The sequence below is a fragment of the Pezoporus flaviventris genome, unplaced genomic scaffold (assembly GCF_033815535.1).
Source record: "Pezoporus flaviventris isolate CSIRO_AGI_PZ_B2104156 unplaced genomic scaffold, CSIRO_AGI_Pfla_v1 ptg000007l, whole genome shotgun sequence".
Classification (NCBI taxonomy): domain Eukaryota; kingdom Metazoa; phylum Chordata; class Aves; order Psittaciformes; family Psittacidae; genus Pezoporus; species Pezoporus flaviventris.
Window position 1 is genome coordinate 3,266,743 of NW_026892555.1, and position 23,215 is coordinate 3,289,957.

At 45.3% G+C, this 23,215-nt stretch overlaps 1 protein-coding gene across 4 annotated transcripts in view; it reads left to right on the forward strand.

Moving 5' to 3' along the window:
- SLC45A4 (solute carrier family 45 member 4) overlaps positions 1–16,459 on the forward strand; it is an 84,234-nt gene extending 67,775 nt beyond the window's left edge. For all 4 annotated transcript variants that reach the window (XM_061447675.1, XM_061447674.1, XM_061447673.1 and 1 more), the window contains exons 3-8: positions 9,156–9,344; positions 11,922–12,101; positions 12,189–13,264; positions 13,358–13,457; positions 14,318–14,529; positions 15,653–16,459. In XM_061447675.1, the coding sequence (XP_061303659.1) occupies positions 9,156–9,344; positions 11,922–12,101; positions 12,189–13,264; positions 13,358–13,457; positions 14,318–14,529; positions 15,653–16,015 (2,120 nt within the window). In that variant the 3' untranslated portion in view covers positions 16,016–16,459. The remainder of the gene's footprint in view (positions 1–9,155; positions 9,345–11,921; positions 12,102–12,188; positions 13,265–13,357; positions 13,458–14,317; positions 14,530–15,652) is intronic.
- Positions 16,460–23,215: the final 6,756 nt, after the last annotated feature.

Genomic DNA, 23,215 nt, shown 5'->3' on the forward strand with positions numbered 1-23,215 from the left:
CTCTTCTCCAAGCTGAACAGCCCCAGTGTTCTCAGCCTGTCTCCATACAGGAGGTGCTCCAGCCCCTGAGCATCCTCGTGGCCTCCTCTGGACTTGCTCCAACAGCTCCATGTCCTGGGACAACAGCTCCGTGTTCTGGGTACACCAGAAATGCACACAGTGCTGCTTTCTATGTCCTTGTAATATTCCTGTTAATTATTTTTTCTCTTGATTATTGCTCCCCTCAGTGCTAATAACCCCATCCAAATGGAGGAATCCTTTATCCCTCCACTCTCATATCCCACAACTTAATTCCTCTTTTGCACCGAGGAGGCAGCCGCATCCTCACTTCTCATCCTCTGGAGCAGTACTGCATTGTGCACACAACCCTGCTGCCAAGAGCTAAACGGGGGGCAGAGGAGAGAACAAACTACTTGCAAGTGGGTGATAGTTTGTGCTCCAGAAAAGTATGTTCAGACTGCAGAGTCTGAACTGTCAGATGTATCTGTGTTCTGACAGCTTGTGAGTGTTGCTGGCTAAGCAGAAGAGCTCTTCTTTGACAGCCACAAGAAGAATGTCAGGATGTGAATTTTAGCAGTGAGAACATAATTTTTGGATACTGCTCCCATTTTATGTGGTGTTTATTGCAATAGGTCATTTCTGAGACACTGAGTGAGTAAAGATGCCTGACAACTTGACAGGCTGTCATCTGTACATGGAAAGTTAGCAGCAGTTAAAGCCCTCATAGTATTGATTCGGTTTTGAGTTCTTCCACCTGTGCTTTTGCAACTACTCTGAGCCTTGTGGCTTGCTCAGAGTCACTTCTGAAGAAGCACATGGCTTGAGCAAGTGTTACCTTATCATACAGGCTGGGCAGGAGTAATGTAATGAAGGTAAAACTCACATAAAATGGAGCCCAGTTGTAGGGCTTCATGTCTTAGAATCATAGAATCAATGAGGTTGGAAAAGACCTTTAACATCATCAAGTCCATCTGTTCCCCAGCACTGCCAAGGCCACCACTAACCCATGGCACTGTGGCCTCGTCTACAAGGTTTGTGAACACTTGCAGGGCCGGTGACTCCAGCCCTGCCCTGGGCAGCCTGTTCCAATGCCTGAGCACCCTTTGGGGAAGGAATTGTTCCTCAGCTCCATCTAAACCTGCCCTGGTGCAGCTTGAGGCTGTTTCCTCTTGTCCCATCCCTTGTTCCTTGGGAGCAGAGACCAACCCCCCCTCACTCCAGCCTCCTCTCAGGCAGTTGTAGGGAGCGATCAGGTCCCCTCTGAGCCTTCTCTTCTTCAGACTGAACCCCCCAGGTCCCTCAGCCGTTCCCCATCACACTTGTGCTCCAGGCCCTGCACCAGCTCCGTTGCCCTTCTCTGGCCCTGCTCTAGCACCTCAATGTCTTCTCACACCAGCAACTGTAAGAGACTGTAGCATTAGGGTTGTAAATTAGAGGCTCTCTCATCTCATATGATATCAGACTTCTGTAATTTTCAAGCAATACTCAAAATCATTGCCTTCTTAAAAGCTCATACTCCCACATTTGGAAGCTGCTCAAATCATGGTGGTGGGCACCAGGAGAAATTACTGAACTTTTTCATATCCCTTCTTTGTTAGTCAGGCTTCTTATTTCAATCCAGAGGTTAGAAACTGGTTTCTCACAGGTGCAATAAACTCAATGTACAGTTGCTCACTGCGCTGCAGTAGTGCTTGGACCACCAGTCACGCCAGTTCCAGTGCATTGCTTCAACTTATGTTGGCTCAGTTATGGGTTTTTTGGCAGCTCAGAGTCCCACACCAGCTCTTAGCCATTGGAAGTCCTAAAACCTGAAGGGAGATAGCAAGAAGCAAAAGGATTTGTGGTTGAAGTTTCGTGTTGATACTGGCATGCAGCTGGGAGGCCCGAACGTTTGGCTACTCTATTTCTGCTTTAAATATAAGGGAGTGGATATTGAGGTGTATTTATGAAATGATTGCAGCTGCAATCTGAAATCCCCATTCCTCTATAGCTAAAAAGCTTGATTTTGTTCTGGTTCCTTGTGGTAGAGCAGATAGTGGGGTTCTGACTGTTCACAGCTTTTTGACAAGCATCGCTTTAGCTTGCCATGCTCTTTCAGATCATAGTCTAAACAAAGCAGCTTGTATAAGCAATGCATTTTTAAACAGATCAATGGGGGATATTTTTAACAACACGCGGGGATGAAACTGTGGAACAGAAACTGTTTGCAAGGCACGACAGCTTCTTGTGTTGGTTCCGAAATGTGTATGGTGTTTGCTTTCAAGTGCATAAACAAGTCTCTAGGTGATGATTTCTGCCGAATGAAAATAGGAGCTTAGCATCCTATTCCCATATCAGATCTTATTGTTAAGCTTATAAAGAACTATTTTTCCCCCAATAGAACTTATCAAAAAGAGGTTTTGAATAGAAACTGCCGCATGTGACTTAATCTTTCTTCCATGTAACTCGTGACCTCACACAGCCCTTAGACTGATGGTGACACAGTGAGCATTTCCTGTGAACCGTGAGCGCTGCTGGTCCCACTATTGTTGGGCCCTTTTTTTTTTGTCTGGGAAAAAACAAACCCTTATTTACTAGAAGCCAGTGTCCTGTTTGTTTGTAGCTGGCTGGGAAATGCCATATTACAAGGGTCTCAGTGGCAAGTCGCCGCTGCTCACAGAAGCTGTTGTTGTGTTTTGCTCTTTTTCTCACTGATTTGTATGAGACTTCGGAGCCTGCCTTGTGACCTGCTCCGTGTTCAGTTCACAGCACAAATACTAACCTTGTTTATCCAGTATGGGGCTTTTTTTTACCCCCTCCTCTGTGTTTCCTCAGATTAGCTGTCAGTGAAAGGCTAAATAATAATCCTCCAGTTATTATTCTTCCCCCAGGAGGCCACCAGGTTACTTGTCCAAGTTGGCAGATGGGGATCACTGTTCGAGCTGCTGCTACCCAGTGAGGGTGGAAAACTACAGGCAAAATCAAAGAGCAGCATTAAACTGGTAATGGGATGCAGCTGCATTGGCCTTAGAGTCTGTGAGTGAGGCTCAGCAGCCTTTAGGAAAGGCGTATGCTGTGTTATTTCCCTTGGCCATCCCAAATCAGCCCCTGCCTAGTTATAGCCTGTTCCAGGTAGGTATAGCAGCTCTCAGTGGTTGGGACGTTTCAAATTTGGCTGTAAGAGGTTGTGGTGAGGCAGTTATATGGATGAGGCAAGCTTGCTGTGCAGTACTGCCTTGAAATCCAGTCACAACCAGCATCCCTGCATCTGTTGTGCACGTCAGAGACTGGATGCTGCAGGGCTGTGGGCTGGGCACATCACTGTAGCCAACGCACACTGCCTCTTGACTCCTTGCTGCTAGATGGGAGCATCAAAAGGAGCTTCTTGGTGTCCAGATACTCTGTTTATCTCTTCATTTCTACTCATTGTCATGGCTTGGATACCTTCTTAACTGTCTTTCCATTTTAATATATTGTATGAAGTGGTGAAGCTCTGTAGGTATAGCAGCATATATCTATAGAGAGAAAGGAACAGTTAGGATATGTAATTACTCTCCTCAACTGCTGAGTGCAGAATCATTTCCATAAAGTTTCATTACTGGAGCTCAGTCTTGTGAGGCAGCAAAGACTTAGGGGGTTTGTGTTGTTTTTATATATGTGTGTGTATATATATATATATATATATATATATATATATACACCTGCACACACACATATATACACACAATCTGTTTAAGTATTTCAGTTTTCAGTCTGCTTATTTATTTTGCTTCTACTGCCAAATCCTGCAAGCCAGCCCAAATATGCATATCACATATGCAGACATTCAAGATACTAAAACCAGAACAGCCTCTTTTAAGGGAAAAAAGTATTTTGAGGTTGGAGTTCTCCTCTGTCTGCCTGGAACTTTCCCATTTATGTGAAATGTCTAGTGCTAAAGCAAACCTGCTGTTGCAGTGATGAAGGTCCTGTAGACACTGCCAGTATGAATCACAGAATAGTAGACTGGTCTGGGTTGGAAGGGACCTCAAAAGCTCATCCAGTTCCAACCCCTGCCACGGGCAGGGACACCTTCCACTAGAGCAGCTTGCTCCAAGCCCCTGTGTCCAACCTTGGCCTTGAACACTGCCAGGGATGGGGCAGCCACAGCTTCTCTGGGCACCCTGTGCCAGTGCCTCAGCACCCTCACAGGGAAGAGCTTCTGCCTAAGAGCTCATCTCAGTCTCCCCTCTGGCAGGTTAAAGCCATTCCCCTTGGCCTGTCCCTACAGACCGTTGTCCAAAGCCCCTCTCCTGGTTTCTTGTAGCCACTTCAGGCACTGGAGCTGCTCTAAGGTCTCCCCTTCAGGAGCCTTCTCTTCTCCAGGCTGAGCCAGCCCAGCTCTCTCAGCCTGGCTCCAGAGTGGAGCTTTTCCAGCCTTCTGAGCACCTTCATGAAGCATGAATTTTATGAAGAACATCTGCAAGGATGTTTTGAAGTCTTGCTTCGTGGGCCATGGAGGTGGTGCCCAGTGCCTTGGAAGCTCTCTCTTGGAAGACCCATTGTAGAATGTGGCTGTGAGCTTTCCAAACGTCTGGCTTCCAGCAACATTGGGTGACATGGTTTAGTGTGAGGTGTCCCTGCCCATGGCAAGAGGGCTGGAACTGGATGATCTTGGGGTCCTTTCCAACCCTCACTGTTCTATGATAACGTGAGAGGTGACAACTGAATCTATACAGCGAGAGGAGGCTCTTCTAGGGACCAGAATTGTTATCTCACAGAGTTTTGTTTGACTGAATAGATTATGGCTTATCAGTAGATAAGAAATAAGATATAGAAAGCAAATGCAAAAGGAAGCTTTGGGTAACTAACTTGACTACCCATTGCTATAACAATTGCTGTGTTTGCCTGCCCATACTGTTCAGGTGAAGAGTCTGCTGTCAGGATCAGGAGGGAATTTTGCTGGCACATCAACTTTTCCTGTGCTCTTTTACTTTAGCTTGTATGTGTACCTGGTTCCCACCAGGAATCTCCTCTTAACCCCACTCAGTTTTCCACTTGAGTAACCAACTAATGTGACGGTACCACAGTTTACAGAAAAGCCATACACTTCCTTTAATAAATGATAGCTAGTTTGAATTCTGCATAGCTGTATATAAAACACAGATGATGATCTTATAAACTGCTAGCTTACACTTGGAATGCAATTTGTAAGAGCCCTGTCACTTAGGTTGTGGAAGTAGTCTATAGCATGACTTCTACAGCAGGAGAAGGAGCAGGTTGTCCTCAGGTCAATGGCTCCTACCAACCACAAGCAATTCTGTGGGAATTGCTTGTGTTTCACTTGAAAGTTATCCCTTTCCTGTTTACTTGGAGGAGCACTGAAAGCTTTTTAGAGATTCTTCCATTTCTTTTGGCATTGGGCTATTAATATCTTTATAGATTTTTATCATGGCCTCTTTTTCTAAAGATAGACACTTGGGTTGCTGAAGAGCAGTTCAATAAAAGATACCAAAGTGGTTTGTCTAAAGAAGGATCTCCAAACAGAATGTTCTTGGGTTTATAAGTGTCCTTTCTGCCCTTCCATAAAAGCTCCATCCCAAAAGCTCCATTCTGAAATCGCTGAGATTTGTTTCTTCTGTAAAATAAGCCATTTTCAGGGTAAATATTTGGATTTAGGCTTTTATTTATAGTATTTAGATGATAGGAAGATCACCCTTTGCAATCAGGAAAAATAAAGCCTTCTCAAGAAAGCATCTCCATCTCTCTCCTCTGACTCATACATGGAAAGATAAAGATTTAAGACTCCCTGACTGTAGGCATGGAACAGAGGTTGGGTAAAAAGAAAGGTTTCCTTTCTTTTACTGGCCTGTAAAATTGGAACTAGAATGAAGGCTGGCGTCTGATTTTGAATTGCAAAGTTGATCCTCCAAGTATTGAAGTCAGAATAATGCTGGCAGTAAAGGTCAGTCAATCTTTTAATTATCTTAGAACATTTTTAATGAGAGTTTATGAACTGAGGCTCTAAAGCATAAAAAATCCCCATCTTTCCGATTTAGAATAGGCAGGTTTTACAGTTGAAGGAAAAACATTTGTAAACAGGGTTTCATTCTCTGCAGAACTCATTTTGAATCATCATTTTAAATGGATTAAGTGTTTCCAGAACTTTTTTGGTTAAAATCTGTGGACGCCACCAAGAAATGCTGTTGTAGACGTCCTTCTGAAGGACAGAGGGACAGTGAGTTGTACAAGCCCCATGTCCCTGGATAGACACCGGGTGTTCCTTTTGTATAAATGCTTTCTCATTGTTTCTGCTCATAGTCTCCATTAAAACAATTTGTTTGTCTCAATGAAAGTTACAGTATTAAAAGAGAGTCTCTTAACTGGGCCCATTTTACTTACATGTATCTGTCTAAGGTTGTTTATTTATCTAAGAGAGTAGGGTGCTTGTAATGCTAGTAACAGAAAAGGACTGTGATTTATTGCAGAGCCTTCTCAATGCCTCACAAGTGTTTGCTGATGGATGAGCTCGACTCAGATGTCCCAGCTCGTAATTCACAAGTCACAACATAATTCAGCAAAGAAATGTCTTTTCTCAGTGTACAGCCCTCTCGCAGTGATGTGACACCAAGTTATTTCAGATGTTGATGATCACTACGATAAGTAAAGATCAGTGATGTTGGTTAAGCTCTAGCTTCCACCTTTGTTTAGAACAGATTGACTGCAGTGATTTGGCATCACACAATAGCAACCTCCAGCGTGTAGCTGCTGCTCAACAGGACATCTTTGTGGAGGCAAAATGGGATGAATATTTACATGTTGCTATTTCTTATGTGTCCTGCAGAAAAATCATTCCTTCTAAATGTATCAGAACCTGCCAACCATTTGGTTTTGCTTCTCTTGAACTAAATATTTCTTCTTTCCCATCGATTTGTTTTAAGAAGCTCCCGCTATCCGTATGCCAGCTCAGGCATTGCTCAGTATTAGCATCTTGGAGCAGGTGAGGTGCCAGTTAAATGCAGTGCCCAACCCTGCTTGTGGGCTTGGGAGGGCTGTTGAGCTTGGTGAAGTTTGTGTTAAAACACAGAGAGATGGAAGTTTTCCTGCACTGTTATTTGGATTACTGGCTTTCAAATTGTACCTATGATTAGGATAGTGCTTGTTAAAGAAGCTGGGTGTTGGGGTCTGGAGGAATGCTGTTAACAACCATGGCTACTTCAACAAGGCTTTAAACCTAATAACCCCTGCTATTAATGTTCACTATGCCTTCCATGTCAGCCAAGACATCACCTAACAGTTGGAAAAACTAAGCAGGAGGTAGTGGTTTGAACCGTGATGGGAACAGCCCTTTCCTAGGAATCTACAACCTACCACAAAGGGAGTGAGTCAGTAGTTACGTGGTAAGTGCCAATGTATTGTGTTGGCCTCTGGCACAGGCCTTCGGCTGCCTCTAACAAGCAAAGGTGGCCTAAACGTGATACCATCCTCTTCCTCCATGGGCAGGGTGTTCATGGGCAAATTTAGTCCAAAACCATGGGTTGGGCAGGTTCAGAAGAGGCAAATCTCTTCACTAACTCTGTACTCATCAAGGCAGTTGTTGTCATTAGCTTGTTCATAGAATGATTTGGGTTGGGAAGGACCTTAATGGTAATCTAGTTCCATTGAGTCAGATCACAGAGACCTTGGCTTTATACCTGGATTTTGAATCCTGATGATGAAATTTGTTATTCATGGCACAAAACCAGGTTATTTTCCTATAACATGATCTCTGCATCACCGCAGAGCACACAACAGTCTCGGGAAAATCTTTTTTATCAGTGTTGTTAGTCAAGATTTGATGATACTTTAAACAGCAGGAGATTAGACTTCCAAATTTGCAGCAGAGGCTATTTTGGGCAGGGATTGATATAATCCTGCTTGGTAATAGATGCTTCCATGTGCTGACCAGGGAGCACAAGGTACAGGTTGATCTTGCCAGCAAAGGTCGAATCCTACTCACACTCAATCAAATATGGGTTTGAATAATAAATGGTTTTCCTTCCTGGGGTGAAGACACTGAGATTTTCAGTCTTGGCATCAGTTGGACTGCAAGAAATGGATTGCTTTGTTTTTAATGCTTTGCAACGAAACAACTCAAGAGTGGTTACCTGACCTGCGCTGATAAAGCAAGAGATCTCAAAGGACGCAAGTGGAGCTGCTCTTTTGGGCCAGGCTGCCATCTGCAGGCCACTGCTCTCCATGCTGGAGCGGTGTGGAGCAGGCTTTGGGGCTTTTCCTTCTCCAGAAGTTCTTATTAAAATATGATGGTAAAAACGTTAAATTGTTGTTGTTAAAATAGATATTAAAAGCAACTTGTTACAAAGTGCTTTTTCTGGGTAAATATCACATAATAAATCCAGTTTGTCTCCATCTGACCCTATGAACAGTCACCTCAGATCTGGAAAAAAAACCCAAGGATATCAGAGATATATAAGCTGTTTTAGATTTCTCTAGAGGTTAACAGTGTGCTTTTCTTTTGTCATCCGTTGTTCAAATCTGTAAGTAAATATGTTTGTCCCCTTTAGAAAGGGGATATTTCATCTGACAGCTGAGTCGTGTCCATCATTCTCAGTCCGTTATTCTTTATGGTGACGGTCTTAGATGAACTGTAATATTCAGCTCCTGTTGAATGTTAGAAGTTGTGTAGACAATGGGATATGGGTATATGACTACCAAGTGCTGAAGGCTTCCTGAGCATCCCAAAGATTGTGGGGTTTATAGTCCACAAGTGGATAGAGGATGCAACAAAGCTGTTTGGCTTCTAATACAGCCAACCATGGCTGCTGGTGCTTCACAGAGGCCATCCCTACCTGCCCCAATCAAAAGAAATGCAACGCACTCAGTACAATTCAGCAGATTTTGGTCAGTAGTAGCTAATGTAGACTCATGGTTCCACTGTTGTATATATCACTGACTATTGTATTTCAGTAGCTTAAATATACCTATTGCGCTCTTCTTATCGCCCAGGTATTTGAGAACTAAATGATCTGTGCTTTTGTTAGCTGTTATTTTGTACCTATTAATAAGAAATCTTTAGGGAGTGGTTCATTTGGGAGAGAACTTACTGCAGGTAAATGACTGATCAGTTTACAGTTTCAAAGGTATAACGTTTGATGTCTAGCACATAACCTTAAAATCCCTTTTTGTCTTTGTTTTAGGTCTTCCTGAACAATACTACAGCCTCACGTGGTTCCTTAGCCCCATCCTGGGCTTGATCTTCACTCCGCTTATAGGTTCGGCCAGTGACCGCTGCACGCTGAGCTGGGGCCGCCGGCGGCCTTTCATTCTTGCTCTCTGCATTGGTGTCCTCTTTGGAGTTGCACTTTTCCTTAATGGTTCTGTTATAGGTAAATAATGAGGAAATCACCTGCATGTATCTCCTGCTGACACCCCTGCTGTCAGATTTTGATGTAGGAAGTTAAGATAACGATACGCAGTCAATTTAACTTGTGTTTAGTGTTAAAATCATTAGAAATCACTGCATCTGAGCTATGCACCTTGCGTGGTTTTATCCTTACTCTAACGTTAGGGTGCTGTGCTGAGGGTCGTGCAGTCGTGGCTGTAACTAGTAATACAGCGTAGTTAATACAATGGTTGCCAGCACAATGTTTGCAGTGGCTGAGATGAATTTGGTCGATCTTTGACATGGGAAAATTGTAGCAACCTGTTCACAGGGAAATGTTTCCTGTTGTGATCCGTTTTCCCTTTAATGCATATCTGGCAACACATCCTGTTTCCAGCATTATTTCAGAAATTATCTTTTCACTTTTTGTGGTGCTTTTCTTAGGGCTGGTATTGAAAGAGTCCAGAGCACAGTTAATATTTGTTTATCAAAAAACCATGTGGGAAAATCATTTTTCCTGAGCCCCCATCAAAGCTGGTAAAAATAGTTTCCCTTGGACGTAGTTTACTACAGACCTTAATCTCCAATGTCTTTGTAAATTTAGAGTAGGAGGGATGACAGCAAGTACATTTGGGGAACTGTTTACATCATGGTTGGACTGATGCAAATGAAAGGAACTTAGCACCTAATAATATCCTCTTGGCTCTCTCTTTTCGGGAGCTGGATGCAGCTCCATTGTCAAAAAGTTTTACTGACGGAGGGAAATGAGTGCAACATTACCTTGGCTCAGCATGTTTGCTTTTTAAAGCCGGAGCTTGGATGCCATATAACGGGGTTTAGTTCTCTGCAATGGACAAACTGTTCAGATGAATGACATTTAACTTATTCTGGTTTAATTTCCCCAAGTAATAGATGTTAATTATTTGAATTGCTCTCATATGGTATCAGTTGTATTGTGATGTCTCCGGGACTTACTCCTCCTCCTCCAGATGTATGCAAGATGTTAGATTGCGTTATGAGATTTTAATTGATCGGAAGCTCTTCCACACAGTAGTTTAGGTCTGAGCCATTGATGATGGCAAGCAAACCTTACACACAGTTTATGGGCTTATTTTGAAGTCTCTCACCTTGTAATAAGGTTACAAAAATACTGTCTGTGATTTCTCTCTACTTTTTGGTTGCACAGTAATCCAGTCTGTGCATGGCTTTCCAGAAACCCTGTGCTTTCCAGGTACTCCAGTGGTACTCCTGTGCCATGAAACTTCTTTTAAACACAGGGGGTGTTGCAATGCACTGCAAAAGTGAGCTGAGGGCTTTGTGCATCCATTCCTGGATCTGGTTGTGGTAGATTCTGAAGGAAAACCCTGTTCTGAAAAGCACTTTAAACACTGCTGTGCCTCTCCCAAGGGAGCCTGGAGTGAACTGAACTGAAGTGATAGCTGTTCTGTGTTCTTCTTTAGATCTCTTCCATCCTAGAAGATCAAGGTTTGCCACTAACATTCAGCATCATAGAATCACAGAATGGTTTGGGTTGGAAGGGACCTTAAAGATCATGCAGTTCCAACCCCCTGCCATGGGCAGAGACACTTCCTTTAGACCAGCATTTACATCAGCATAAGACAGCACTTGATGTCAGTGTAAGACAGCACCTGAGCTACTATTTAGAGCAGAGGTACAATACGATAAAGCAATAAAAGAGGTTTGCTAATCCTAATAGTATTACAATCGTGTCCCAGGAGAACACCAGTGGATAGATCTTATTCAGCCCTTGTTCTCTCCACAGTATGCATTGTTCAGGTTTCCAGAAAATATAAAGTACGGACACCATTGCTGTTTCCTTTGTAATATTCAACTGCGTGTGTAACACGTTTGAACTTCTTCAGCATTCAGAGGCCTTGGTATAAATGAGGATTGGATATGAAGGAATCAGCTCTTTTAGCTCAGCCACTTCATCTCTTTCCACAGTCATTTTCATCAGTTACCCTAATGGTTTTATCAGTGTTGCATGTGTAACTTCTAAATCTCCCTGATCCAAGTAATTCACGCGCTTGTCAGTGGTTTATTTTATGACAAATTCCCCAGCTGTACAATAATGCTGCCTTTCTACTCAGCAGACAAAAAGCATTTCATCCCCTGCTATCAACAGAAGCCAGCTGATGCTTTGTGCAGTGCAAAATCCCTTCATATTGTTTCAGCTTATAAAAGTGATCTGGAAAATATGAATAAGCAAGGAGAGGGATGAAGGGGTTGAAATACATTTATCCTGGTGTACTGTGACCACTGCTTATTGGGCACCATGGCAACAAGGCTGTCAATAGCCAATGCTCTGAAAGGTTTAAGAGATGCTTTTAAAACAACATACTGCAAAACATATTTCTTACGTATTACAAATGTAAGAATATGATCTTTGTTCCACACCTTCCATGAAGCTGTGCCAAAGAGTTGAAATTGCCCTTTTACTCTGTAAAGGACTGTGTCCAGTGAGCATGTTGGCCACCTTTCTCTTAAGGAGTTAAACTTGCTCTTAGTACTTTTCCCTTTTGGGACAACATGCTCAGATCCCTCTTCTGTTTCTCCTTAGGTCTGGCTATCGGTGATGTCCCGAATAAACAGCCCATTGGAATAGTTCTCACAGTGCTTGGTGTTGTGGTGTTGGACTTCTGTGCCGATGCAACAGAAGGGCCAATTCGGGCGTACTTGTTGGATGTGGTGGACAGTGAAGAACAAGACATGGCCCTTAACATCCATGCGTTTTCAGCTGGTATGGAGTTAGTCGATGTGGTTTTTGCAGCTGTCAAGTCTTCCTGATGATCCAGTGTGACTGAATTGATTGTTTTCTCTTCTGCAGGTCTTGGAGGAGCAATTGGTTACATGTTAGGAGGGCTGGACTGGACACAGACCTTCTTGGGTGATATTTTTAAGTCTCAAGAGCAAGTCCTTTTCTTCTTCGCAGCCATTATTTTCTCTGTCTCCGTTGCTCTCCACCTTTTTAGCATTGAAGAAGAGCAATATAACCCTCAGCAGGACAGGATTGATGAAGAAGGAGACACCCTTTCCAGTGTCAAACTCAGTGGTAGTCTTGCCCCCGTGAACCGACTGAATGTCATTAGTGAGGAAGAGCCGTATGGAACCTCCATGTTCCACGATGAGGTTCAGTCAGAGCATGATCTCAGTATGGAGTTCCTCGAGGTGAACATTGTGAGAAGCAAGAGTGACTCGGTTCTACACATGCCCGATGCTACATTGGAAATTGAATCAGAGCTGCTTTTTCTGCATGACATCGAACCCTCCATTTTTCAGGATGGTTCCTATCCAAACACTCCCCACAACACAAGCCAAGAGACCATGAAGTCCAAACTCAACCACTTCTCTGCTTTCCTCAGGGACAATGAGAAAGAGGAGGACATGTTGCTTGATAATCGCCTAAATGAAGATAAAGTCCCAAACATCAATGGCTCCCTACCAAAAGAGTTCCTCAACGGACACGCTAGGATAGGCATGAAGCAATCCAGCACTTCGAACTCCATGCGGCGGCGGCGGCACATGTTCTACCGTCAGCCATCGTACACCTTCTCCTACTATGGCAAGATAGGCTCCCACCGCTATCGCTTCCGTCGCGCCAACGCCATCGTGCTGATCAAGTCCTCACGCAGCATGAACGATATCTACGACATGCAGAAGTGGCAGCGACAGAGGTGCAGACACAGGAATCAGAGTGGCACGACGAATTCAAGTGGAGACACAGAGAGTGAGGAGGGGGAGACCGAAACCACTGTCAGGCTCTTGTGGCTGTCCATGCTAAAGATGCCAAAGGAGCTGCTGAGACTGTGCGTCTGTCACCTCTTAACTTGGTTTTCTATCATTGCTGAAGCTGTGTTCTATACGGATTTCATGGGACAGGTCATCTTTCAGGGGGATCCAAAGGTAAGGGAACACTTACCACTGGCAAAACTGCTTTTGGTTATTCATTTCTGAGATGTTCTCATCACAATGGGTTTGTGCTTGTGTTTGCTGCAGGCCCCTTCTAACTCAACTGAGTTACACGCCTACAATGCTGGAGTTCAGATGGGATGCTGGGGACTGGTCATTTATGCTGCTACTGCTGCTGTATGTTCAGGTAAGAGGCTGCACAATCAGACAGTGGAAATATCCATTCACAAGGGAAAAAGAGTTTTGCTTCAGTTACCATCAGCCTCCTTTGGGATGAAGGATAGTTTGGAAAATACATGGTCATATGGGGGGGGCTTCTTTAAGAATCTTTAAAATCCTCGCCCAAATGTAGAGGTGGAAATATGAACAGATGGGTTAAGTGGCATAAAGCACAAAATGCTATCAAAGGATGTTGGATGGCATTTAGCTAGTCATCAGGAAACTAAAATGATGCCTGTGAAAAGATTCAAGCATATGTGAGAGGGGTTTTTCAAAACCTGGTTTTAAAATCCAAGTTATAAATACCTATTTTGGCAAGTCTTTCATGCTCTCTAGTAACATAAACCGGCTACAGACAGTTTGGGCTTGTAATACAGGCTCTGAACCTGAGAGCTTTGGCACATTCTGCCTTTTGCAGCACATATGCAGTCACGTCCCCACCACAGATCAGCATGGTTGGGACTGCCTCTGTGTTGAGACATGTCCAAGTTCATGTGGGCAGCTTGTTTCTGAGCACAAACTGAAATGTGTGGCTATAAACATCAACTACCCGATTGCTTTGCTTAGGAGAAGTGTTTGCATTAGAAACAGAACCTGTGCTCAGAGTGTATTTGCACTGATAAAGTTCATAAACAGGCAAGGTGGACTGAGTGAACCATGGTATGTTTGAATTTCAAAGCATTTTGTTCTGCCTCAGACTTGTAGGCAAGTCTCTGAGCTCATTTATTCCCTAGTCCTAAACAGCATATCTACCTGTCAATACACAATCAATACCATAGAACTTCTCTGAGTAAACTGATTTTTATGTTTCATTTTTCATCTCCACAGCCTTGTTGCAGAAATACTTGGACAACTACGACCTTAGTATAAAAGTGATCTACATCCTGGGCACGCTGGGTTTCTGTGTTGGCACTGCAGTGATGGCTATATTCCCCAATGTGTACGTCACCATGATAATGATCAGCACTATGGGAATAGTCTCCATGAGCATCTCCTACTGCCCCTATGCACTTCTGGGACAATACCATGATATTAAACAGGTACGTGGAATGTTTTCAAGGCTCTGTCCAACCTGGCCTTGAACACTGCCAGGGATGAAGCATTCACAATTTCTTTGGGCACCCTGCTCCAGTGCCTCAGCACCCTCACAGTAAAGAACTTCTGCCTTATATCTAACCTGAACTTCCCTGTTTCAGTTTGAACCCATCACCCCTTGTCATTATCACTACAGTCCCTAATGAAGAGTCCCTCCCCAGCATCCCTATAGCCCCCCTTCAGACACTGGAAGCTGCTCTGAGGTCTCCACACAGCTTCTCTTCTCCAGGCTGAACAGCCCCAACTTTCTCAGCCTGTCTCCATATGGGAGCTACTCCAGCCCCTGATCATCCTCGTGACCTCCTTTGGACTTGCTCCAACAGCTCCATGTCCTTCTTACGTGCTTCAGAAGGGTCTCTGAAGAGCAGAGTAGAGGGGGTAGAATCATCTTCAACCAAACGAGAGCTGCTGCTTAAATCAGGTGCTGTTAGCATCAAGTTGGCTCAGTGGGGTCATGATTGCTGAACCCTGTGCTGAGGTATAACAAGATTTGGGGTGCATATGATAGATGAAGAGAGATTAAATAGCTACTGGAGTATGTATTATATACCTAGATGTTACTACTGTTTCTGATGTGTTATGTTAGCATCACTCAGTTTTTTCACAGTCTTAGATACTGAGGTGAATCTGGAAGTGCAGCTATAAGTTTGGGGAGATGGAAGACAAACTGATTCTGCTGGAAACAAGAACATGGTTTTTTTCACCTCTTTAGCACTGTTCCATTTGGATTACAGATTCCAGGAGGAGCATTTGTTTTAACACGTTCCTGCATTTGGATGGGGATTCCTTTTTAGAATCATAAAAACAATTTCTACCAACTCTTTAATGTAAATTCCTTTTACAAAACCTAATCTTGAAGCCAATTCATGCTAGTTGTGCCCCAGTAAATATCTGCCTCTTGGTGCGAGATGAGGAGGTCAATGCTAAGTAGATAAGGAGGCTGTTGCTCTGGATGTTGCACAAGGGTGGCACAAAGATGACCACTTGAGGACGATTGTACTGTGTAGGTACTTGGTTTAACCTCATCCATTGTTTTCCCTCCTAAACATGTTTCTTGTCTCCTTCCAGTACATCCACCACAGCCCCGGGAACTCCAAGCGCGGCTTCGGCATAGACTGCGCCATTCTGTCCTGTCAGGTTTACATCTCCCAGATCCTCGTGGCCTCCGCGCTCGGTGGCGTGGTGGACGCGGTCGGCACCGTCAGGGTCATTCCTGTGGTGGCTTCGGTGGGATCCTTCCTGGGGTTTTTGACAGCCACCTTCTTGGTGATTTACCCTGAAGTCAACGAGGAGCCAAAGGAAGAGCAGAAGGGACTTGATCCTCCAAAGCCAACCGAGGCCAACGGCACGAGCACCGAGAAGCCGCCCGTGCTGAAGCTCACACGCAAAGGAGAGTCTGCGGCAGGGCTGGAGGGCGAGTCAGCCGTGTGAGGCCACCGCTGCTCCTTCACCACATTCCAAGGAGTTGCAGGTGCAGGATCGAGGACTTGAGGTTGGGTTTTTCTTTTCCAGGAGAGCAAATTTGGATCTTCACTACTTGTAGCTGAAAACGAAAAGGCAGTTTTGTGCAAACATGTAAATGAAATCCTGTAGTCCTTCATCTAGGTTTGAAGCCGTAGCTGTGGCGCCGATTGCTTTCTCTCCAGCTTAGAAACGTCATCTCTGAACACTTTTTTATTAAGGATACATTTAGATTTCGAGTAAGTTTTATTAACCTGCATGAGACTCACAGTGTATACAGTTAGCTGTTAGAAAAAATGAAGTTTTCAGCTGTTTTTAACTGAAAATGGAAGCTCTCTCAACTTAGTCTCTTGCTACCTTTTCTTGTCTGACCATTTCAGGTTTCACTCGTGTAACAGCTCAATCAAAATGCTTTGACATCTCGATCCATTTCTTTCCATGAGCATGATAGTATCGGTCTGACAGCGACAGTTGTTTAATATTCATTTTAGACTTCATGGGTTTTATTAGTGCAATGACAAAGAATGGGTTTCTTTGCTGTTATTTTCAAGCAAAACAAAAGCAATTACTGCAGTTTCTAAGAAACTGCTGTGAATTCTTTAGTCACACTGTTAACAACAGCTCCCAGGTCTGCTGCTTGTCAAGAGAGGGTGATGCTGAGTGCTTGATGTCAGCTGTAGACTGAAGGAGCAGCAGCGGGGAGAGGTGATCAGCACTCACAGGTTCTTATCACAAGTGCTGCATATTATGAATGTCATTGGAATATGCTGTGACAATGTTTAGCTGGGGGGTTTGTGCGCTGGTGAACTTGGCATTTAAACCTGATCATCTCTGGAGGAAGCTGCCACGGAGAAAGGGCATCTCTGGGGTCAGTTTCATGGGAGAGGGCATGTGGATTCTCTTTCATAGGGAAAGGAAGTCACTGCTTAATTGCACTTTGATCCTTTAACCTCCTGGCTGGGAGCGCAGCAGCCAAGGTAAAGGCACGGTGTCAGTACAAGGTAAACCCAAGGCCTACCTCCGTCACGTTATGGCATAGTCTGGGTGTATCAAAATCTGTATGAGAAACAGCTTTTAGGCCTTAAAATTCAGTCCATGTGTTGCTGTTCACATCCTTGTGTTGGAGGAGTCTTAGGCTCTTCAGAGCTGCTGTCCCAATGTCATCAGCGCAACCTTCGCGTCCCCTTCCTTGATTCAGGACATAGCTGCAGTGCAAAGACCTTTGTTCTGTGAAGAGCTTGAAAAAGTTGTGCAAATCTGGTTCAAAATAGCTCTTGGATCCCCAGCAGGGTGCCCCAGTCCATGGGCAGCCACAGCTCAGTGATCCAGCAGCCATCTAAAGCAACTTCAGAAACCAAACTTCCATTTGTTGTCTTCTGAGCAGTGTTTGTGATGCTGTTTTTACTCATTCCCACACGGTCCCATGAGCTGCACTTAATCCATGTGCTAAACAGACAAATCACAGCTCGTTGTAAGCCTTCTGCTGCCTCAGACTTCTCATACTGCACTGCTTCAACAGGCTTGTGTAGGTGATGCTGCAGTAGAGTCATCCCTTTCACACAGAAAAGCAGTTTTTAACAGATTACTTGAATTGTCAGTGGATTGAAGAGCCGTGTGGTTGAAGTTAGAGCTCAGTCTTGGCCAACATCATTGACATGGATGCCTGGTAGCATCCATGGCTTTCTTAGCTGAAGGCTTTCGGTGCTGATGTCCTGTTCTGTCACAGAGGACAATGTTGGTTTTAGGCTGGTGCAGTCACCCAGCACTGAAGTACACATAATCCCCCAGGATTTAGGGGTTGTTTGGTTTTCCAAGTATCTTGAGGAAGTCTTTTTTGTCTTTAAGGTGACTGTTTTCTATGTAGAACACATACTGTGACCTGTGTTCAGACAGGGGAGTGATACTACTGAAGAACATGAGACCTGGAAGAAATCAGTTGTGAGAAACACTTCAACTGAACTTCTGCCGTGAACTTGATCATCTCAGTTGCATTTAATATATATCCTGGTGATGTTCATATAGAACAGGTTGCGATTCACCCTATAACTGGCATTAGTGTAAAACACACACTGAGTTAGACATCTTTAAGTGGCTTTAATACTTTATATTTGAAGCTCCTTGAAGATTCTGCTTTTGTTGCAGTGAGCACTGTCAAATCCTCCCTGTTTTAACCTCTGTTTCTGGTTCTTCTACAGTTTAAACCTCTGCATCTTCTGACCAGTGCCAGCCTTACCCTTTTCCCCAGCGAGTTTCATGGAGCAGCGTGGTTTCCAATCACCATTTACTCCACATGGCACCTTCCTCAGCCAGGATTTCCTTCCCAGCACCATTGAGCTGACCAAGGTCTTGCTGCAGAGGGGAAGCTGAAGCTCCCTCTCTTTCCACACCCAGCAGAGGGACAGTGAAACCCTTTGGGGGTGAGCTCACACACGTTTATTCAGCTGTCTCAGCCAGGGGAAGGATGTTTCCAACCCAGAGGTTCTCAATCAGAGGTAGGGCCAGCTTTGTCCCAGCCAGCATTTGGCATTGCCTCATGGCTAAGAAGTGGATGTTAATCCTTGTTTGTGGGGCAGTTTAATTGCTGTTTGTAACAGAATACATGGATGCACACTGCCGTGGAGCAGGAAGCTCTGCTTCACCCCCCTGTAAGGCTGAAGGAAATCATTATTCATTGTAAACGTGCTGAAGCATTTGTATTGCCAGAAGAAGGAGCCAAAGTGTCTCCTCCTGTCCCATGGCCATGGAACCACCACACTGCCTGCACTGTGTCTGCCAGGGAGGCCTCCAGAGAGCCTCCCCAGCAATGCTCTGCTTGAATTTGAGTTCTCTTCCTATCCCCAGCACTTCTCAGGTAGAGTGGGCCATGATTTAGTTCTTCCTGTGTCCCTTACCTTGTCTTTTGATACCAAAATCATTCATTTTTTGGTCATGATCAAAAGGTATAAAGTAGGATTTTATCTGTTTGTTGCAGAAGTTGTGGGAAGAGAGATTTGAAGTGGCTTTTATTTATTCCTGGGGACAATAAGCATCACTTTTAGTTTGTATTACTGTAGAATCACATTGATCCCACGTGCTCCATCCCTTTACTGCAGTAGGCTCTCAAGGTTTGGTGGCTTCATTCTGTGTTGCTCTGTGCTGTCAACAGCTTTAACACATTCTGCTGCAGTGCTGGTGATGCACAACATGAGACACCATCAGTGCTCGGATTCTCAAGTGCTGGGAGCACTAAGCTGCACATCAGAGGTAGATACTTCACATGAGAGCAGAGAAGCTCAGGCTTCAACCCCTCAGCAAAGCATAGCATGGATTTGCACTGGTGGGTTATTGCAGGAGTCCAGTGGGATCTGTGCTGGTTGTGGATGGCAATTTCAGGCTCCAGAGCAATAATTTCTTAGGAATGTTTCTCTTCCTGCTGGTTAGGTGGCTTTCAAAGAGATTTATTACCTGAATAGCCTTTTAATGACATGGATCTGGTGGTTTGCTAGTGCTGAAATGAGCATTTATGGAAGGATGTGGGTTGTTCGTCATCAGAAAGGAGGAAGGCAGTAAATCCAATGGAGGTTCGTGCTTCTTGAAACACACCCTGTCCTTTCCTCTTTCACTTGAGCCTTTATGGACTAAGATATTCCCAGTGTGGTGGGCTGGGAAGGAGGTAGCTGCAAGTTCAGCCTCTGGGGTTTGTAACCAGTGCTGATGCTGGAACCCGAACCCTGTGATGATGATGTGTGAGGTTTTCCACAGAAGCATGGAAGTGAGGGCTGAGGCTTCCTCATTCCTCTCCCATCTGATCTGAACCCCTCAGCACGTGGAACGACAGCAGCAGAAACAGTGATTGGTGCCAGGTACCTCATTAAAACCTCAGTTCCATCATTAGATGCATCCATCCATCATCAGCTCATGATGAGCTGGGTCCTCCTCCAGCATCCATCACTACAGCAGTGGGATGTTGTGGCCATGTGGGTTGAGGTCCCGTTTATGAGTAAGGTGGGGAGGAGCACAGAGTGTTCCTGGGCAGGAGGGGAATTCAGGGCTCAGGATTCATTCATTTCTGGTAGTCAGTCATGGTCTCAATGATGTAACCAGGTTGCTGCCACTCCACTGCTCCGTCCTTGCAATGAGTTGCAGTTCAACCACTGAGGGTTGGTTGGGGTTTTAAGGTGTGTGTGTATCTGGGTGTAGGTACCTTTACATACACACTGCTCTGGCCAAAATACCTTCAGTGCTCGTGTGCTCATCACTGTCCTCACCATGTTCTGAACTGAGTTCCTTCAGGTTTTCCTCATCCCATTCTGATGCGAGACGAGCTCAGCTCTAAATACGTATCCTATCTAAGCAACTCAACTCCTGCATGGTATCCAAGCACATGTAGCAGCTTCAGCACCTGGACTGTCTATTTGTGGAAGAGTTTCTTTGCAGCTGGTTTGTCCTTGTTTCCTTTGTAAAAGGCCAAATAAATGTAACAAACACCAAATGTTGCACAGGAAAACGTTAGTGACGACTGTGTAGGAGAAATAACCAAATTGTGTTTTTCTTTGCAGAGTCTTTATGGGGCCAGAGCCTCCTCTGCCTCTTTTGTTCTTCCTTAAACGACGAAGCTGAACGTTTGTAAAGTCCAAACTGGTCATTTTGTGGTGCTACCCAAAGGTCTCTGTTTCTCGTGTTGCAGCCAGAAGGAGCCATGGGGATGAGCTGCAGAACCTCAGCTGGAGCTTGGACACTTAGGAGATGGTGTTAGATGGGAACAAAAAGGGTCAGTTGCCTTTTCATGATGTGATCTGCTCATGGGCTCTTCCAGGTTTCCCTGTAAGTTAAATTGAGACCGTGTCCTGCAGAACCAGTTCTGTTTGGTTCCTCACCCCTGTGGCTCTCACAGGTTCAACATCACATTCCCTAAGCCCAGGGAGCACAATGGACCTCGAGTGGTACCTAGAGGGACAAGAGCATCTGCTACAATGAAGAGGCTTCTGATGCCCTCTAGACTGCTAAAACTTGAGCAAACCCCAGGACATGGCTCCATTTGCCATGCTCTGATGCATTTGTTACTTAAATTAAGCTGAAATCTCGACTTCAACATCCACTGGGATGGTTCAGCCCAACGAGGCATCACCTTATTTGCACCTGCTCAGTCCTCAGTGGTACCCAAATTGCCATCAATACCTCCAAAAAAACAAGACTTCTTACTCAACCAATTGGCAGCTCCAAATCTGATTGATCATCACTTCTGCTGTTACACAGACACCAAACCCTTCGGGTAGCCCAGTGACCAGCTCCTTTGAAATGCCTCCTGTTCATAGCAAGCTGCATTTTAGGCATCTCATAGCGGGGAAATGAACTAAAAAAGGCTTAAAAAAAAAAAAAGATTAAAAAAAAGAAGAGAATATTTAGTTCCTTTGAGAACTGGCCATATGACAACTACTGTTTTATCAACTTATTAAGTTGGGGCACTATACTAGCTCTTGCTGAGTTTAGCAATGTTTATAAGCATGTGTTAAACACATACTGTTGTTTTCCGAGGAAAAAGGGATAAAGCAAAGTAATGTCACAGATGAATGTTTGAGTGCGTTGAGGGCATCAATGTATGGGTGATGTTGCTTTTGACACTGTTGAGCTTATTTTCTGTTTGGAAGTGAAGAGAGGAAGGCGATTTGTTGCATGAGAACTGGGTTATTGTGTTCTGCACTTTCTGTTCTTTGGGTTTTTTGTATACTCTCGACTTGGTTTATTCATGTCTGCATAGAGAGGAGGAATCGATGTAGAACCGTTCTGCTCCACACACGCATTGTGTTCGCTCCCTTGTTCTGGAGTTCGATCTTAATAAACATTTCAGTAAGAGCTGGTGGCTCCTGGCCCTGTGCTGGAGGTGAGGAGGGAGCCGGTGCCCCTCCTGGGTGTGAACTGACGTGGGTGTCACAGTTCACAAACCCTGCAGAAGCTCACCCCAGAGTGGGGTTTGGGTGGAACCAAGGAGGGAGTAAAGAGGGAGTTAAGGGACAGAGATGGCCCTGACATCCCTGTGTTCTCCTGGCACAAGTGAAGTGCAGGGTTTGGGTTGGAAGGGACCGTAAAGCTCATCCAGTTGGGCAGGGACACCTTCCACTAGAGCAGCTTGCTCCAAGCCCCCATGTCCAGCCTGGCCTTGAACACTGGGATAGGGCAGTCCCTGCATCCCTCAGGGTCTGCAGCAGCCACAGGGGCATTGCTCCCATCCTGAGGGCATGGCTGGCATCTGGTCCCCATGGACACCATGAGCCCTCAGCACTGGAAGGGGCTGTAAGAGCGCCTGTTGCCAAGGGCTGCTGTGAGGTGTTTACAGAGGAAACCCAATGGCTGCTCGTCCCACCTCTGCATGGCTGCTGCTGCTCTGCTGAGCACCCCAATGCGCTGTGTCCCACAGGATCAGACCCCCTGCACACCCTGCATGGCTGTGCCCATGCAGGCAGCACTCCCAGACCCGCTCCCCATCAGCTCCAGCCTGGCTGCACAGCGCACGCATGAGCCCAGAGCTCACCAGGGACATGGGATGTGCCTGCGGGGGCTTTCATCCATGTCCATCCCCGGCTCATCTCCATGTTCATCCCTTGTCCACCACCTGAACAATGGTGAGAGCACAAACACTATCGAGCTGGGGTCCCACGCACGGGGCCGCTCTTCACACCCCAAAAAGGAGCAGGGAGCAGGCACACAGCAGGGAACCAGCCCTGGAGGGACACAGCCATGGTGCACCAGGACAGGGCCCCAATACTGCAGCCAAGGGCAGCGTTTGGCTCCTTTTGTGGCCCTGGGAGCTGCAGTGGTGCCAAGCAGCATTGATTTGTTCTGGCACCCAGGGTGGCACAAAGGGGACGTGTGCTGAGGCACTGGGGTAAGGCACCTTTGGGGAAGAGGCAGACATGGGGGGCAATCCATAGGTCACGTCCTGCTCTGTCCTCTGCCCCCAAGCAGCAGCTGGGACCCACATCAGCGCGACACAGCTGGAAACCGAGGCAGAAACAGCAACTGAGGGAAGTGATTCCTGGAGGGGTGAGGATGGGGTTTGCTTCATCCCCTCTGAAGAGCTGGCAGCAACAGGCAGATTCAATCTGTGCTGGAGGAGAAGGGGCCTTGGCCTGTGCATACACCCACAGCAGCCCATGGGGGCCGGGTGGAGGCAGAGGAAGGGGCTGTTTCCTA